This window comes from Cibotium barometz, chromosome 17, assembly GCF_041138505.1.
Source record: "Cibotium barometz isolate CiBa-2024 chromosome 17, ASM4113850v1, whole genome shotgun sequence".
Taxonomy (NCBI): domain Eukaryota; kingdom Viridiplantae; phylum Streptophyta; class Polypodiopsida; order Cyatheales; family Cibotiaceae; genus Cibotium; species Cibotium barometz.
Genome location: NC_141062.1, coordinates 22,789,495 through 22,807,267, shown reverse-complemented (window position 1 = coordinate 22,807,267; position 17,773 = coordinate 22,789,495). Strand labels below are relative to the sequence as shown.

The window sequence follows — 17,773 nt, the reverse complement described above, 5'->3', positions numbered from 1 at the left end:
AAAAGAGACAATGGATGGATTCAAATCATATGCATATGTTGGGACGAGTCTCTCTTCAGCATCATGGTCTTCATCATGCATCCAGCCATCTAGAGTAGGCTAAAATGGAGATGTTTCTTTCAACCTACTTAAGAGATAGTGTTTCAAAGCAAACTTGTGGGAACCTAACACTAAGGACTTGATTTCGCATTCTATAGGATCTCCTAGGATGCATGAGATATCCTTTTAGGAAAAGATTTAAAGATATAAGAGATACGAGGAAATTAAAGAGACTACATACAGTGTTCATAATTATCAAGTACGACAGCATACGATTCATATGACATGATACCGTAAGGAAAAATACAGTATGATATTTAAAAAAATTATCGTACGATAAAACGCGTTATTATTAAAAACTACTTATAAACTTAGGTATTTCCAATATTGAGATATGCAGTATTTAAAAAGGAGAGAATCATCATAGTATAGATGAAGCTCAAATAGCCATAGGCAAGCAAAAACAAGACTGTTAACCCAAAAAATAAATTTATGAATAAATTTCTTTTTGAAAAAATCCGCATATGATACCATACAATATTCCGTCTGATACAGTGTCGTTTGACGTACAAAAATAACTCTGCATGTGTTTTTTATTTTACATGATTTAGAGAAAAGTTGTAGTATCACATTTCATCATACTTGAAATTCATGGGAGTAGATAATCTTCTACATAGTGACGTATCCTTACTACTACACCTTACACAGAACCATCAAATCTTCATTATGACATTAGAGTCCTCATACTTACATATATTTCTAAGGTCTTTATGATGTCACTTTGAAAAGTTCCCGCTTGAATTAAGAACATGATCTAATATTTAAGATTGATTGCAAAGCAAAGAAAGTTTGATGCTCATGTATTATGGTAATCCTTCTAATAGCGGGTTGTGTCGGATTGTGAGAGTGAAGATGCAATGAGGCACTATAAAAGTTATAATATTTATAAGAAGTCTAGCCACACCCAAACTCATTTAGTTAAGTTGGGAGTTTTTCACATCCAAGTGTAATAAGAGCCATTTGTAATACATTATCTCATAATGAATGGACACATTCTTCCTTTGTGTTACATATTCAACAATTTTCTACTTGATCTTTGCTTCTTGATGTGTGTGCTTAAAAGCACAATAACAAAAGCAAGAACTTTTGAATATAAAGCACTTATTTATAGAAAGAAGTGGAGACTGAACAATAATACTTTAATTACAAACTGATGGTGACTATCTGCCCACCCGTGTGCTCCGAGTAATGAGATTTGATGGCAATCTAGATAGACTCTAGATCGACGTGGATGCCTTGCTTACAAGTGCGCTTGAACAAGAGCTTAAGCACAATGAACTTGATGATGAACAAAGCATGACTGTTTGCCCAATCGTGTGCTTGGAGTAAGGAGCTTTGATGGTGATCTAGACAGACTCTAGATATGAGACGATGCTTTGCTTATAAGAGCACTTGAACCAGAGCTCGAACACAATGAACTCAATGATGAACAAGCATGCCAAACTCATCTAAAAATAGTACCCAAGGTTGACATGGAGATACATTGATCATGCTGGCCAACCCATGATATCATCCAAAGTTACCAACCAACCATATGATCTGATTAAGACCATATTAAATTACTACTAAGTCATATAGGGCTTTAGCACAGCTCCCACGGAACATTTAAAGCTATTTAGACTCTAAAATGATCCTCGCAACATGAGGACATTATGATCTTAGTTTTTTGGTTTCCAACACTGATAAATATGGTTACATAGCCCTCCACAAGCATGCATGCTACTTGGTAGAGTTCTAATTCTATGTAAGTCATCTCCTAACTATCTCGCCACTATTGAATATTTCAACTAGGAAATACCAATTGTCTAAGTGTTTACCAACATAGCAGTACTTCTCATCATGTAGTGGGACTTAGAAAATAGAGTATGTATGTCACCACCTGTTGTGCTACAACAAACCACACAAGGGTGGAGTATTAAGCAATTTTCCTCCTCAATGTCCACATGTTAGTGAACTCCCTATTTGTTCCAATATTGAATTGATGCAAATCTCTCCCAATAGCCTTTTTGTAAATATTTTCTCTATTCTTTATACTTGGATAGTACAAGCTTCACCTCTCTATGCATGATAAGATCATGTATATAATGATATTGTATCTCAATGTGATTCATGGTTTCAACATAAAGCATTGGGTCCTTAGAAATTTTCATGCAACTTTGATTATTGCACAACACTATCCCTCCCTTTTGAGGGGCACCCATGTCTCCTTAAATCCTTCTCAACAAAACTGCATCACATTGAAGCAAAACATAATGCCTTATATTTAATCTTTGTGTAGTAGAAGAAAGTGTCAATGTCGATTTTTTCTTGCTGATCTTGGATATAATTCCAAACCTAATAAGAAAAAGTAACCAAAAAATAGATTTTTGTTATCAAAAACACCTTCCAAATCTGAGTTACAAAGTTTAGTCACAGTATTTCTCGATGCACGTAAGTGATGCCATACCACCCAATCCAACTTTTGATGAATTTTAATACCCACATCCCTCCCTTCGAAGTGGTTCTCTTAAGACTGATTTGAGAATCTGTTAAAGATACCAACTCTAGAGATGATGTAAGACCCTATGCCACATTAAAAGATCAACATTTCCATCAACTTCCTAAAAACTTTCATATCCACAAGTGGAGAAGGATCTTTCATAGAAAGCTTACCTTGATCTCCATGGATGAAGCCATTTGGCATGACTTACACTCAACCATACCAAAAGCCTTCATAATTTCTCCTACGTACTGTTGTTGAGAAATGAAAGATTACTTCCAAATCTCTTGACAAACCTCAAACCCAAAATAGAAATAAGTGTTTGAAGAGTCGAATACCATGATTATTGACAAGGGAGAAGAGTAGAGATGGTGGTGATTTCACTTTCTCTACTACCACAAAGAAAGGTAATAAGGGTAAGGACAATGGTAACCCGTCTTCTTCCAAAAAGAAGAAGCAGAAGATGGTGAAATAATTCTTCTATTGCAATACGCGAGAACACATATAGTTAAAATTAATGAAGCAGGAAACAAATGAATTTGGAAACTTGTTTTTGAGAAGTTAGAAACAACTTTGAATTTGAGTTCCTCAGATCATCCTCAATCTGATGGCCAGACTGAAAGAGTGAATCAGATTTTGGAGGATATGCTTCGAGCATATGTATCCAAAAGACAGAGTTCATGGGAGGATTATCTTCCTATGTTAGAATTTGCATATGACAGTACTAAGCATACAAGTACAAGTTTTAGTCCTTTCATGCTCATGTATGGTTTTCAACCTAGATCACCTGTTACAGTGGGATTCTCAGGACTTCAACATGATGCAGCACATAATTTTTTGCAAGATAGACAAGAAATGTTACAAGTTACGAAGGAATCTATTAGAAGTGCTCAAGACCGAGACAGATTTTATTCTAATAGACATCGTTCACCCAGAGAGTTCTCTGAAACGATGATGTATTTGCGAGTTTCGAAAGATTCCGAGACTTTACGGATAGGTCGATCTCTGAAATTATCCCCTAGATACTATGGACCATTTTGTAGTACATGACGGATTGGTTCAGTTGCATATGAATTGGATTTGCCTTCTCATGTGAAAGTTCATCCTGTATTTCATGTCATTAGACTTAAGGAAGTAGTGGGTGAAACAGACCATTTAGTTACTCCTCAAGAAATCATAGATGTCGAGGACATGACATTTGTTCCACACGAACTTGAAAAGATTCTTGCATTTCGTGAAAAAAGATTGCGTAATACGCTAATCACAAAATACAAGATCAAGTGGAAGGAACGTGCTAATGAGGAGGACGCTACATGGGAGACATTGACTACTCTTCGGAGAGATTACCCTGGCTTTTTAGTAAGCTCAGGAGTGAGCTCTTAGAGGAAGGGGAGTATGTCATGTGCACAATGTGTATCTACCGTGTGCTACACGCACACAAGACTAGCTTCGAGGTTTGGGGAAGCTTGTTGGAGCTAGGTAGGCTGATTGGCGAGCTGAGTTAGGGATAGACTAATGGACGGGCACCCAAGTATGGACGGGCGAGCACCCAAGTGTGGACGCCCGATGATCGACCAAGAACCTATAAAGGGGTGGCCAAGGTTAGTCATTAGTGATATAGAGTCTCACGAGTCTTTGTCAGAGCTCTATGGTCAGGAGCCTGGATCTAGTGCAGACGTGCACTTGCTTCATGCAGCCGAGGCCGACAGCAATCTCAAGGCCCACGAGGGTAGCTTTGTGGCGGTATGGGACGTCACAAGGTAGAGATTGGTCAGTATGTCCATCTAGTTAGCTCAGCTCGTGGCTCGGTGGGGATAGCCAAGTCTTGTGGGCTTGCCCACGACTGTCAAGGTTGGGAGGTGAGTCAGGTCTGCACCCCTTTCACGTTTGTTTGTTTGTTTGTAGGTTTCGAGTGTTGTACCATGAGCGTTCTAGAAGGAGATCCTATGGAGATTTGACAGGGGATGCCATCACCAACTTTACTAACCAACTTTACTAAAAATCAGCGTGTGTGAGTAGAGAGTAGAGAATGTGTGTGTGTTGCACATTCACGAAAGTGAGAGAAAAAAGATAAGACAATTGTCTCACTCTAAGTTGAGTTTTGTGGAAATTTAAATGTTGAACATCAAAAGTGCTACAGAAGTTCACAAATTATTAGCCATTTGGATATTGAACATCCAAATTGCTACAAAAGTTCACTTCTCTCCAAAAAAGACAAACACATATTCCCATCTTCCAAAAATACTACGTGCTTTTTTCAAAAATAAAGACCGCCACCATCTTGCACCTTAGCTCCACCGTCGTGCTGCCATTTCCTTTTGTTGACATCATCGATGCTCGGGTCTACGCCTACACCATCTTAGTTTCCATTGTCAATGCCTAGATCTATACCTACACCATCATAGTTGCTGTCCCGTCGATGGCAACTACACCATCGTAGTTACTGTGAACTACCGTCCAGTTGGGTCTATGACATCTGTTGTCGTTGCCTATGCCACCTACACTAGCTACACCTCCTACACAAAGTCAAGAGCTATCATCTGCTACTACATCTCGCCTACACTATCTACGTTGCCTATACCAAGCAAAGTTGCCATCACCTACACCAAGCTGAGAGCTACACCGAGAGTTGTCAAGAGCTGCGCCGCCTACACTAAGAGAGATACACCACCTATACCAAGACAAGAGCTATCCCAAGAAGCTACTATATCCCACTCTGATATCATGTCAAAAATCAGGCATTTACAAGGTGATATCGTGCATCCTCTTTCCTTAGCTCAGATGGAGGACAAAGGCAATATCTTAATGCTTTCAAACCCGAAGAAGCAATAGTGGAGGAAGATCAAAATAGTAATGATAGGAGAGAAAGATGCATAACCCCAAAACAAATACTTGATCCCTAGTTAAGTTTTTGGTACTAAAATAAAGTGCTTCTCCACAGCTAAGAGGATTGATAGAACTTTACATTTGAGAAATGATACTTTGTAATTGAACAAAGTGCATATGCACCAATAATAGGATGTTATATTATGATTTTAATAGCTTTAAGTCATGCTAGATTTCACCTTAGCGAACGACACTTTTAATGTCAAATAGACTTAACATGTTTTTTAGTAATCTTTTTAGCATTACATTCTTTTTTTCAATTTAATTGGTTTCAGTTTACTTGTGATTTGAAATTGTTGTTATTGAAAACTCTTAGAATACTATTTATTATCTTTAAATGATGATGCGTTGTAATTTGTTTATTCAATTATAGATTTTGATATATCATTAATGAAAAATCCTAATGATTGCAACCTTACACAAATGTTATAATTTTCTTGACATTATTTCTCAAAAGATTAAGCTTTACCGTATAAAAAAATGTAACATTACACAAGCTTTACAATTTCATTAACTTAAAATTTACTAATTATATCGCTTGATAAATTCTTTTCTATCTTGCCTTGTATGTTTAAGTATTTTAAATCTTACAAACTTTTGTTTCTTTATAAGTTGATATTTATGTAATAATCAAAAAATAAAGCATTGTATAAACATGATTATTTTAAAGATAATTCAAGTAAAAAAATTGATATATTTTTAAAAATAGTGCTTTAATATATTTTAAAAGTAGCGCTTTGATTTACTTTAAATTATTTCAAATTCAAAAAAAATCTTCTATGAGAATCAAATTATAAATTTTTGTTTAATACTCAAAAAAGATATATATTTTCAATATTTAGAAGAGAATCTTTCTAGGTAGTCTAGATCAACTACCTATTTTACTTGCAAATGTGTTTTAAGCTCCAAAAGCTTCATCAAGATAATGAAATGGAACAAATATTTTTGTGTTATGCAATGCCTCAATTTAAAAACCATTGTGAAAAGTTTGATTCAAGCGTTTGTGAAGTGATTGATTCTTATTTGAACAATTTATTTTAAAAAAATTAAAGATGTTTTTTGAAAGCATTGCTAAAAGGTTTAGCTCCAAATAGAGAAATAAATCATCCCGTAAAAATCTTAAAGGATTCAAAGCCAATTAGTAAGCCACCTCATAGAGTAGATTTGATATAAAGACAAAGTTGAAAAACAATTGGTTGAATATTTAAAACAAGTCTTTATCAGACCAAGTAAGTCTCCCTAGGCTTCACCGATATATTATTGATGAAGAAAAAAGATGGATCTATGTACTTGTGCATAGATAATCGTGGATTGAATGAAATCACAATAAAAAATAAAATTTATATTCCCATGATAGATGAGTTGTTTGATCAACTCAAAGATGCTAACTATTTTAGTAAGATAGATTTAAGGTCTGGATATCATCAAGTAAGAATTAGAATTAAAGATATGCCAAAACAACATTAAGAACATTTTTTAGGCACTGAGTTTTTAGTTATGTCTTTTAGTCTTACTAATACTCCCGCTACTTTTATGACCATGACGAACCCTATACTTCATCCTTATTTAGGACTCGGGGATACACTACCAAGAAACCCTATGTATCAAGTGCGTTCAAGGAATATTTTAAAAACCCTTTACCTGTTAAAAAAATAAATTATTTGCTAAAAATTTTAAATGTGATTTGTTAAGAAAAGAAATGTAATATTTTGGACACATAGTATCTAAGGAAGAGATTTGTATAGATCCTAATAAAGCTGAAGCTATATTGAGATGAAAGGCCTCATCTAATATAGATGAGTACAAACCTTTTTAAGACTTATAAGGTTCTATCAAAAGTTTATAAGAAATTATACTAAAATAGTTGTTCCAATGATAAATTAGCTTAAAGGAAAAGGAAAACAATCTAGTTAGACTCATGATCAACAAACTAGTTTTGAAAAATCAAAAGTAACAATAGCTACTGCTCCTTTTTTACAAATAGTGAATCCAAATTTATCATTTATATTAGAAACAAATACTAGTAATTTTATTGTAGGAGCAATATTATTGTAGAAACGAAAGCTAGTTGCATTTTAAAGTAAAAAGCTACACAAAGATCAAAGTAACTATTCAACTTATGAAAAAGAACTTTTTACAATTGTACATGCTTTTAAAAAGTGACGTCATTATTTATGTGGTACCAATTTTGAAGTATCATCTGACCATGAAAGTCTTAAATAGTTAAATACTCAAAAAGAATTAAGAGATACGAAGACTAGATGGAAGGAAATCCTGCAAGAATTTGATTTTCAAATCAAATATAAAAAATAAAATTTTAATATCGTGGCAGATGCTCTAAGTCAAGCACCCAAAATAAATGAGTTCAGTTTTACTCAACTAGAAAGTGAATTGCTGACGCACTTTTAAAAAAAATGTGCTAATGATCCTAGCTATAAAGTAGTTTGAAATTACTTGATTAAAAAAGATAACTCTCAAATAGAGAGTTAAAAAAATGCAACTACTAATAGTGATATAAGGATGTCACTTAAGAAAGATAGTGGTTCAAAGGAATAACTTAAATAAGGGTCAATAAGTGAAAAAGATCATTGGAAAAAATTTTCCATCGATAATGTGTACTTGTTATAAAAAGGTCACATTTGTGTACCTAAATAAGAAAATATTCATGAGATAGTTTTCTTAAATGTCATAACAATCCGAGTGTGGGACACTCGAGAATTTCTAATACCTATGCACTTCTTATTAAAAGACACTTTTATTAGACAAGTTTAAAGAAAGACATCCAAAATTATGTTATAAAATTCCCTAAGTACCAAGTCAATAAAGCTAAGCGCCTAAAAGTAGGTGAAATATTACAATCACTATAAATACCTGAGATAAGTAAAAAAGTATTTCTATGGATTTCATAATAAGACTATTCCAAACAAGTAGAGGACATAATTCAATGTGGATAATAGTGGATAGGTTAACCAGGTTGGTACAATTTATACCAACTAAAAAATAAGTACAAACATCAAAGTTGGTTAGAATATTTGTCCATCATCTATATATATTGTATGGATTACCAAGAGATATAGTAAGTGACTAAGATACAAAGTTTACAAGCCATTTTTACAAAGAAGTATTCAAACAATTAGACACCAAACTTAGTATAAGTACATTTGACCATCCACAAAACGATAGCCATACAAAAAGAGTTAACCAAGTTCTAGAAGATATGCTTCGAGTATATGTTAATCACAAGTAAAACAATTGGAATGAGTATCCTCCATTATTAAAACTTACTTATAATAGTGCTAAACATTCTGCTATCAATTTTAGTCCATTCATGCTAATGTACGGATTTTAACCTACAACACCCATAGCAATTGGGTTACAAAGAAAAATTACAGAGTGTAAAAGACTTTCTCAAAGACATGCAAGACATGCTAAACATTACAAAAAGCAATGTTAAAAGAGCACAAGAGTATTCTATTAGTTATTAGAAAGGTAAAAGAAAGCCAATTAATTTTAAGGATTTGAAGGTGATTTAGTTTATGTAAAAGTTTTTCAAAAGTCAAGAACTTTAAAAAGTGAAAAAGTTTCAAAATTAAGTCCAAGGTATTGTGATCCTTATACAATACTTAAGTCCAAGGTATTGTGATCCTTATACAATACTTAAAAAAATTAGAAGTGTAACTTATAAGGTAGCTTTACCTGAAGGTTCTAGGATACATCCTATGTTTCATGTTCACAGACTAAAATGCAAGATGAAAAACAATAACAACATCATCGAAAAAGAAGCAATAGTGGATTTTATAGAACCACCTATTCTTCCACATGAGCTTGAAAATATTCCTAAATATCGAGAAAAGAGAACTAGACATTCTATGTTTAAAGAATGTTTAGTAAAGAAAAAATATAGACCAAAAGAAGGATCAACTTGATAAAGAGTAACTACACTGAAGAAAAGGTTTCCTAAGTTTGTTTTCGAAAACAAAAACTTTTCTTTCAAGGGGGAAGAAATGTTATGAGACTCATAGGAAACATTAAAAGGTAAAGACTAGAAAAGATTATTTATATGTAAAAGGTTTGCATATAAATAACATTCAGAGGATTTCAAATAGTAAATACCAAAGCAATGGTTAATAGGCATAAAAGTTAAAGTAAAAAATGAAGTAAATGGTGGACGATGGAAGTCCATAAAAGAAAACGCCCCTTCTAAGGATAGTTGAAGAGTTATTGGTTAATGAAAAGGTAATTTTTAGCCAACGAAAGGTCAAGGGACTAAAGTTAGCAGGTCATGTACCACTTAGGCTTATATAACCATGAGTTTAGGATCCATTTAGTATATGATTGGGTGGAGAATCAAAGTACTAGTCTTACAAGTCCTCAAACTTATAATGCACGGAGCATTAAACAAAGGCTCTCTATGCATGTCTTATAGACTTTGAAGTAATCCAAAACAACAGATTCGTCAAAGAAAAGACACAAGAGTATACTGATGGATACAATCATCAACAAAGGTAATGAAATACCTTAACTAAGTGAGATATAATATGCTCATGAACCCACATAAATCAAAGTTTTCGAATTGTAAGAGATGAGTGAATTTGGATGAAGACGTGGAAACGTGAAATTTTTTAACCCTCACACAATTAAACTGGATGACCGTGTGATCGGCCTACATCTCCTTCAAGACATGATGATTGACATGCCCAAGCCGATAGTGATATATGAGGGTATCAATATAACTAATGGTAAGAGTTTTCACTATCAATGCTTGGGTTGGTGCATAGATTGCTCAAAGAGAGTAAAAATAGGCTTGTGAAGAGCACCAAACATAAAGCTTGCAACCAGTTTTGAATCAAGCTTTTATTATATAATACTGATAGTTTCCACACTTGTACCATTGGCACTCACTTCACTAATAAAGAGAAGTTTTTTAGTAAGAGTTGGAACATAATAGACCCTAGTGATTATTGTGGCTTTTCTATCAAGTACTAATATGTCCCAAAATCCTTTGGCATGATATACTCACCGAGTTATACTGCAAACGACTCCTTTAAAGTAGTGTATTTGATAAGCCAAGAGATATGATGATTCATGCGGTGTGTGGCATGTATGTCAAAACACCACATGTCATCCACGGCTATGGAGGGTGAGCCAATGCTTGTGAAAAATAGTTTGAAACATATTTGAACACCCTCCATGAAAGTTGGGTGTTGGAACTGCTATATTCACCTAAGATTAAGAAAAAAAAATGTGATTTGGAACATGATGTTTCCATTAAAGGGAGGTGAAAGGCCTAGAACTCCCAAGGAAAAATGATTTTATAAAGAACGATTCTTGAACTCGATAGATTGGGTTATGTGGGAACTTGTAGTTCCTCAAATTGACGGCCATAGCGATTGGCTTCTATTTAGAATTGAAAGATATACGAAGCACATCTACTTGCAAGATTTTTCAATTAGTGATTGCAATCGAAGATTGACCACGGATGATCACCAAGAACTTGGCAAAGCAACTAACAAAAGCATGGCTCCAAGTAATTCAATAATAACTAATCTCGAGATAGTTTTTAACTAGGAGAGTTTGCCAATTGACTCTCTGGTAAGTTGGAGTCAGCCAAACAATTGACTATAGTGACTTGAGATACCACATCATTGTGCTCATAGGTAATACTAAAAATTATAAAACACCTTTGGAGGAAGTAAGGATACGCATCAATTGCACACTTGATATCTTCATGCAAAATGTAACGTCCCACATTTTCCAACTAATAAGACCATGTGGATCTGTTGTGGAGGTGGTGCAAGCTCAAAGCCATCAACAATCGGCTAGAATTATGAACGCTAGCACCACGACAACTCCATACGGACCTGATAGAGCAAATAATTGAAACCAACAAGTTTGTCCCCTTGGTAAGGACATGACGAGGTGGGATTTACCACATGCACAAGAACTTGGGGATTAGGTTTAGGATTGGGATTTCTTACACCTTGAATGGAAGTCATATTGAGATTTGGATCAACAAGTAGAGCTAACACAGAGGGGTGGGTAAAAACAAGACTACCTAGTTCTATAATATAAATGGATAATATATGAAAACTAGTTTCAACTTGAATAACACACAAGAGAGTGAACACAAATTTCACACACAAGAAGTAAAATAAAAGAATGCTTGTTACGCTCTCAAAGGAGAGTTATATGCACAAGAATTACCTATTAGAAACGGTTGCTATTACCGTTGAGTCCAAGCAATTACTGAAGCTAATGTGCTGATAAAAATAAAACCTAAGGCTACAACTTACGTAAATTAAGTTTTATCATTAAAAAAACCCTCAATAACAAAATATTACAAGGACTTTGTGCTGGAAATGTTACATGACACATTTGACAAAACCACCAAAACATCAAGTTCCATGCCAAGGATAGACCAATATGTTAGGGAATACGAGAGAGAGAGACAAGCAATCTTGAGAAAAACTAAGTCTACACTAAGGATAAATTCATTTGCAATGTGATATAAACTATCCTAATAAAAATGCATTCTCAAGCTATGTGCAACATAGAGAAGAATTTGAGTCATTGTGAACCCTAGTCTTCACAAGCATGAAAGGGAGACATTAATGTTGGCAAAGTCCGAGCAAAGCTGATCTATCCTATAGGTATAAGAAAAGGTTGATCTATCCTATAATACTTGTCAAGTCTTAATAGGCATGAAAGGGAGAAATTAATGTTGGCAAAGTCCGAGCAAAGCTGATCTATCCTATAGGTCTCAAAAAAGGTTTTGCGTTGGGTGTCATGTGTAAGGATTAGAGAGTGTACAACGTGTGAAGCTCCGTGTGGGAGGATGTGTAAGGCGATGGCAGTGGTGGTCCGTGGAGGAGGAGGTGTGCAAGGTCGTTAATACAGCTAACTACGAGCAGAGACCTGATTGGCTAGTACGAGGGCAAATTGGCTAGTGCGAGGGTCCTTATAAAGGCCATGATCCACCCGAGTTCAAGTCCCACCGTTGGTCATATACGACCGACGTTAATACCCCTCTCTCTCTCTCTCTCTCTCTCTCTCTCTCTGTGGCGATGGCAGTGGTGGTCCGTGGAGGAGGTGTGCATGATCCACCCGAGTTCAAGTCCCACCGTTGGTCGTATACGACCGATACCCCTCTCTCTCTCTCTCTGTGGCGATGGCAGTGGTGGTCCGTGGAGGAGGTGTGCATGATCCACCCGAGTTCAAGTCCCACCGTTGGTCGTATACGACCGACGTTAATACCCCTCTCTCTCTCTCTCTCTCTGTGGCGATGGCAGTGGTGGTCCGTGGAGGAGGTGTGCAAGGTTGTTAATACAGGTGACTCCGAGCAGAGACCTGATCTATCTCTCTCTCACACACACACATATAAACACGAATCATTTCAAGAAGAGCAGAGATTGAAACAATATAATTTCCAACGCTGCCTTTCATATTATCAGCGGATTATTTGCTGACTAGAGCAACGGCGAGGGCAGCAAGCAGAAAATGGAAGTGGAATCGGAGGGGTACCTGGAGCTCGCGAACTCGAAGAGCCTGCCCGTGGTGGAGAAGATGATGAGGGCGATCTCGGCGTCGCAAAGGACTGAGAGCTCGTAGGCTTTTTTCAATAGGCCGTTTCTGCGCTTGGAGAAGGTGACCTGCCGGCTGGTGGTGTTCTCGATTCTTCTGATCTGGATCTTGCCGCGGGAAACGGGGGATGCGACCTTCTTGTTGCGGTGGTCATGGCGCTGCAGCAGGCATGCATCGGCGTCCTGTTCGGCGTCCTCAGGCGGGGCCGTATCATTTACGTCCTCGACCTCCACCATTATCTCAGGGTCTGTCCGTCCCGGCGTCTTCACCAAAATGGGCCGTTCTTTCGAAGAGGAAAGATGGAAACGCGCAGGCTGCAGCTCTTTCTTTAGGCGTGGCTTTAGAGAGAGCAAGGTCTCCGAGGGTAGCATGGAGTAAGAAAAATGCTTCACCGTCTGGTGAGAATAGAGAAAAGGGGCACCGCAAGCTGCTGTAGCTCTCGCTAATGAACACGAAATTAGTAAAGTTAATGCCTCTGGAAGGAAAAATACATGCACCACGTGATGGCGTTGTCCCGTCTTTGTCCGAAAACCGCTCGGGTCTTGCGCCCGGTTTCGGCTCTGAAACTACTCTTCTCTATACTTTGCATCAAGCACCAAGTTGTAACTTAAGCACAAAGCACCACTAGCTAAATTTTTTTTACCAATAATTATGTATATATTAGTGCAAAATCCAATTTACATCAAGATCTTTTTTTAAGGCGAAAGAAACCCTAATATGGGTCCCAAATTCTTCCTTGCTATTAATTAACTAGTAAGAGAGTTAAGGTCTAAGGTCTAAGGTCTAAGGTGATTATAAAACTAAGCTTTAATTAGGAAGTTTAAAAATAAAAAATAAAAGCGCCCCATCAAGGATTCGAGAGTTTTCCAGTGCCTTAGATTCGAGATTTTTCCTCGTGCTCACATGTAGCAAGGACAAGGGTGGGTCTCTCTATCTGTCAGAGTCGTGTGTAGGATAGGAGGTCGCTTGAAGCGCTAGAGAGTTTTTCTCTTGCTCACATGTAGGAAGGACAAGTGTGGATCTCTCTCTCTCGAGGGCGCACGTAGGGTAGGAGGCCGCTTGAAGCACTAGTAAGGGAGAGGCGAGATACATGGCTTGGGCGAGGAGGCACGAAGGTGAGCAGTTATTACAACTGCAGCTGGCTGCTTGGTTGCTAAGGTTAAAACCTTAGTTTTAACCTTGAGATATTCATTTATTAGGGCCCGCTTGAGGGCACTAATAAATGAATATGTCATAGTGCCCGCTTGAGGGCACTAATAAATGAATATGTCATAGTGCCTGAATATATCATAGTTGCATTCATTTTCTTTTTTCTTTTTTCTTTCCCCTTCCTCTAGATAATGACTCCCACACCACATATAATATTTGTCAAATCAAGGTTGCAGAGAGTGAACACCATGCACACTTGTTAAAAAAATTCATGCTCTTTCCCTCTTAAAAAAAGAGCTTTTCCTTTTTGTTGCTTTCCCTCGAACAGAGGAAAGAAACACATTGCATAGTATGTCACCATGTGGTTTATTCAATTATTAAACAATCTAACTTTGTGTTGTATGTATGCCTATTCACCAATGTATTACACAAAAGTTTTACTTTAGTGTAAACCTTAGTCTACCTTTATTAACCACTCTAACGGGTTATATAGTCTCACCCGTCTCTGACATACCATAAGGCGCTTTGCCATCTTACCTGCTCGATGCACCTCTGCCAACTCATCAAACCCTAGGTCTTCCACATTCACAATGGCTACTGACTACTGTCTAAGCTTCGAATTCATCCCTTTTATGAGCCATTACCCCATTGACAATGCTTTAAAGGGCATATTGGCTTCATCCAACCTATTCCCGAGGGATTTGAATTTGGTTTCATAGGCCTTGACATCCATGTCTTCTTGCTTTAGTTATGTCCTAATTTCTGTTAACTGGCCTGAAGTCTTGACCTTCGAGAACCTCTCTTTAGGAATTCATCCCTCAACCCCTCATCAAATTGTGTGAACATCGGTACATCACCAATGTATACACAAAAGGGTGGCTATAAACTGTACATCAGTGAAACTAGTCTCTCTTTAGCTCATCTAGCCTCAGATCACCGACCCTGTTGACTATCCATGCATGCTCAAACTTCTTAACATCGTTGTTTGGATCCTCTATTTTCTTGCCTATGTATGTTGGGAACTATTTCACCAGATGAGTTACTAGCTACTCAAAGTTGTCATTAGCTCCCAAAAGGGATGCTGCACTAAGCATGTACATGGAGGCGATTTACATATTACTACTCAGTCGTATAAATCTTATTCCAAGATTTTTTGGAAGAGTGTACAAGGTTGCTAATACATGGACCCAGTCCTTAAAGTTGAAGTCCTCTACAAAGTAGCCATCAAGGTTAAAGCATATCTACTACAAACCCTTCTCAAACAATCATCTTCCCCTAACAAAAACTAGGTTCTTTGTGGAGTTGGACACGTGAAGTACATTAGACAAGTACTTCATCTTGCCATCCTGTATAGACAATGGCACATTCCCAATATGAGCAATGAGATGAACTATGTCATCCCATGTCTCTACATAAGCTGGTTTTTCCAATTTCTTCACATCTCTAAACCACTCACCATAATAGGTCATGTGGTTAGAGGCTCCCAAGTCCATATACCATACATCATCATGATAAAAAAATTAAGGATATTGACTTGTCTAAAAAGTGGGATCATCCAGGAGTCCAATCCATGATCCAAAATTGACTAAGGATGTTGAATCATCAATGATCAAAGAATCAACACTTACGGATGTTAAATCACCAATGATCCAAGAACTGATGATCCAAGAGTCCAATCCACGATCCAAAATTGACTAAGGATGTTGAATCATCAATGATCAAAGATGTGAGATTGGTGGGGTCAGGCAAACCACGATCATAGAGGTGAGATCCACAATTGAAGATGTTAAATCATTAGGGAAGTGCAATTGCACAATCACGTTTCTTGGATCATGATTTATAATAAAATGGCACCTAGATCATCACCTACATGGATTTACAAAAGGAAAATCACCTGTGTAGAGAGAGAAGGTCCTCACGCCTCCACACACACATAGAGCTAATCCCACCCTCTACCTATACCCTATTCCCCCAAATGGGAAAAAACCCCTTAGCCTTGTGTCTTTATTAACCCAAGGTTAATGAGCACCACCTACATGCATTAAGAACCAGTCTACACCATCAAAATGGATAGGTGCATTGGCCATTAGTGGAGATGAGCCATCTACAATGAGCTAAGAGTAAGCAAAAATACTTGAGAGTCACTAATGGTTGTATACATAATGGGAATCACCTAAAAGATATTTTTCCTCCCTTAATGATGTGTTGTGGAAATTAATAACTCTTTCTAATCATTGTAACTCCCACATGATTATACTTAATGATGTATTTAAGGGATGACCAAGCCAAGTAACTCTTTCCAATCATTGTAACTCCCATGTGATTATACTTAATGATATATTTAAGGGATGACCGACAAGTAAAAGAGCCGACATCCACCTAATACATGCTTAGATTAGGCTACATATGGCTGGGCAATAAGTTAGGTGCCGAGTAAGTTATTAGTTGTGGATGACCGAGCTTACAACTCTCTTGTATATAAGTCAATTTCTCTAATATAATAAGAAAGGGAGAATCCCTTGAGTGTTGAATGAGAGTGTGATCTAACTTTCTTGCTATGCCCAAGTTCTCTTACCCTCTTACCTCTTTTTGTGCATGATATTACTTGTGTTTGAGAGTGTGAAATCCAATGGCCTTCTTGCCTTGCATATATGAGTGGATATGTATGAGAGGATTGGTGTCTTGAGAGGCTAGCATGGTCTCTTCTCTCTTGATTCTCCTAAGCTTTACCATCATAGAAAACTCTTGCGATGATTGCAAGAGGTGGTTCTTCTCAAGTACTAGCTAGCATCAATGTGGTTGCCTCTTCTCCAAAGATGGTGGGTTTCCCACACCACGAACAAGAGAATGATAAGTATATTTCACTTGGTTAGTCTCGCGTGCTAGTGAGTGTGGTGTATTTGGGCTTTGTATTGGTGCCTCTTCCAGGGAGTGCAGTTTCTTTGCCTTTAGCATTTGATTAGACTCTTGTGTAACTCTTGTTTTTCTTGTTACCATTCAGTGAAAGACTTGGTGTTAAGATTTACTTATATTATTGCATTCGATGAAAGATCTGGAGTGCAGGGTTTAATTTGGTTGAAAGGAGGATTAGAAAGGATTTTTTATTAAATTTGTTGTTGTTGAAATGGTTTTTCTTGTCGTATTTAGTGTGTGTATGATGTCACTAGAGATTTTATACATTAACTGTTGTGTGTGAGTGTTACTAGGATTTTAATCAATAGTTTTTAAGTTTTATCAAGGTAGTAGTGATTTGAGTGTTAATAGGATTTTAATCATTATTTTTTAAGTTTTATTAAGGTAGTAGTGCATTAGGTTCTACATCAGACTTAGGAAATTTGCTACATTAGGTAGTGCATTAAACCATTTAAAAACACACAAAAAAGGGATAAGGAAAGGAGGAAGGAGGAAGAGAGATAGAGAGTTAGTGGATTTTGATTCCGAGAGGGATGGTGGTTTTCAACTAAGAAAGATAGGGAGTAAACCTTGGCATCAAATTGAGGAAGAGAGAGAGTAATCTTTGAATCAAACTTTACAGAGAAAGAAAGGAATGATTGGTCATAGGGAGGATGTTAGCGGATA

At 36.8% G+C, this 17,773-nt stretch overlaps 1 protein-coding gene across 1 annotated transcript in view; it reads right to left on the bottom strand.

Moving 5' to 3' along the window:
• LOC147629795 (MADS-box protein SOC1-like) overlaps nucleotides 1-13,610 on the bottom strand; it is a 71,112-nt gene extending 57,502 nt beyond the window's left edge. Inside the window, exon 1 of the mRNA XM_086811320.1 lies at nucleotides 12,986-13,610. Coding sequence (XP_086667446.1) covers nucleotides 12,986-13,416 — 431 coding nt within the window. The 5' untranslated portion in view covers nucleotides 13,417-13,610. The remainder of the gene's footprint in view (nucleotides 1-12,985) is intronic.
• Between the last annotated feature and the right edge of the window lie 4,163 nt (nucleotides 13,611-17,773).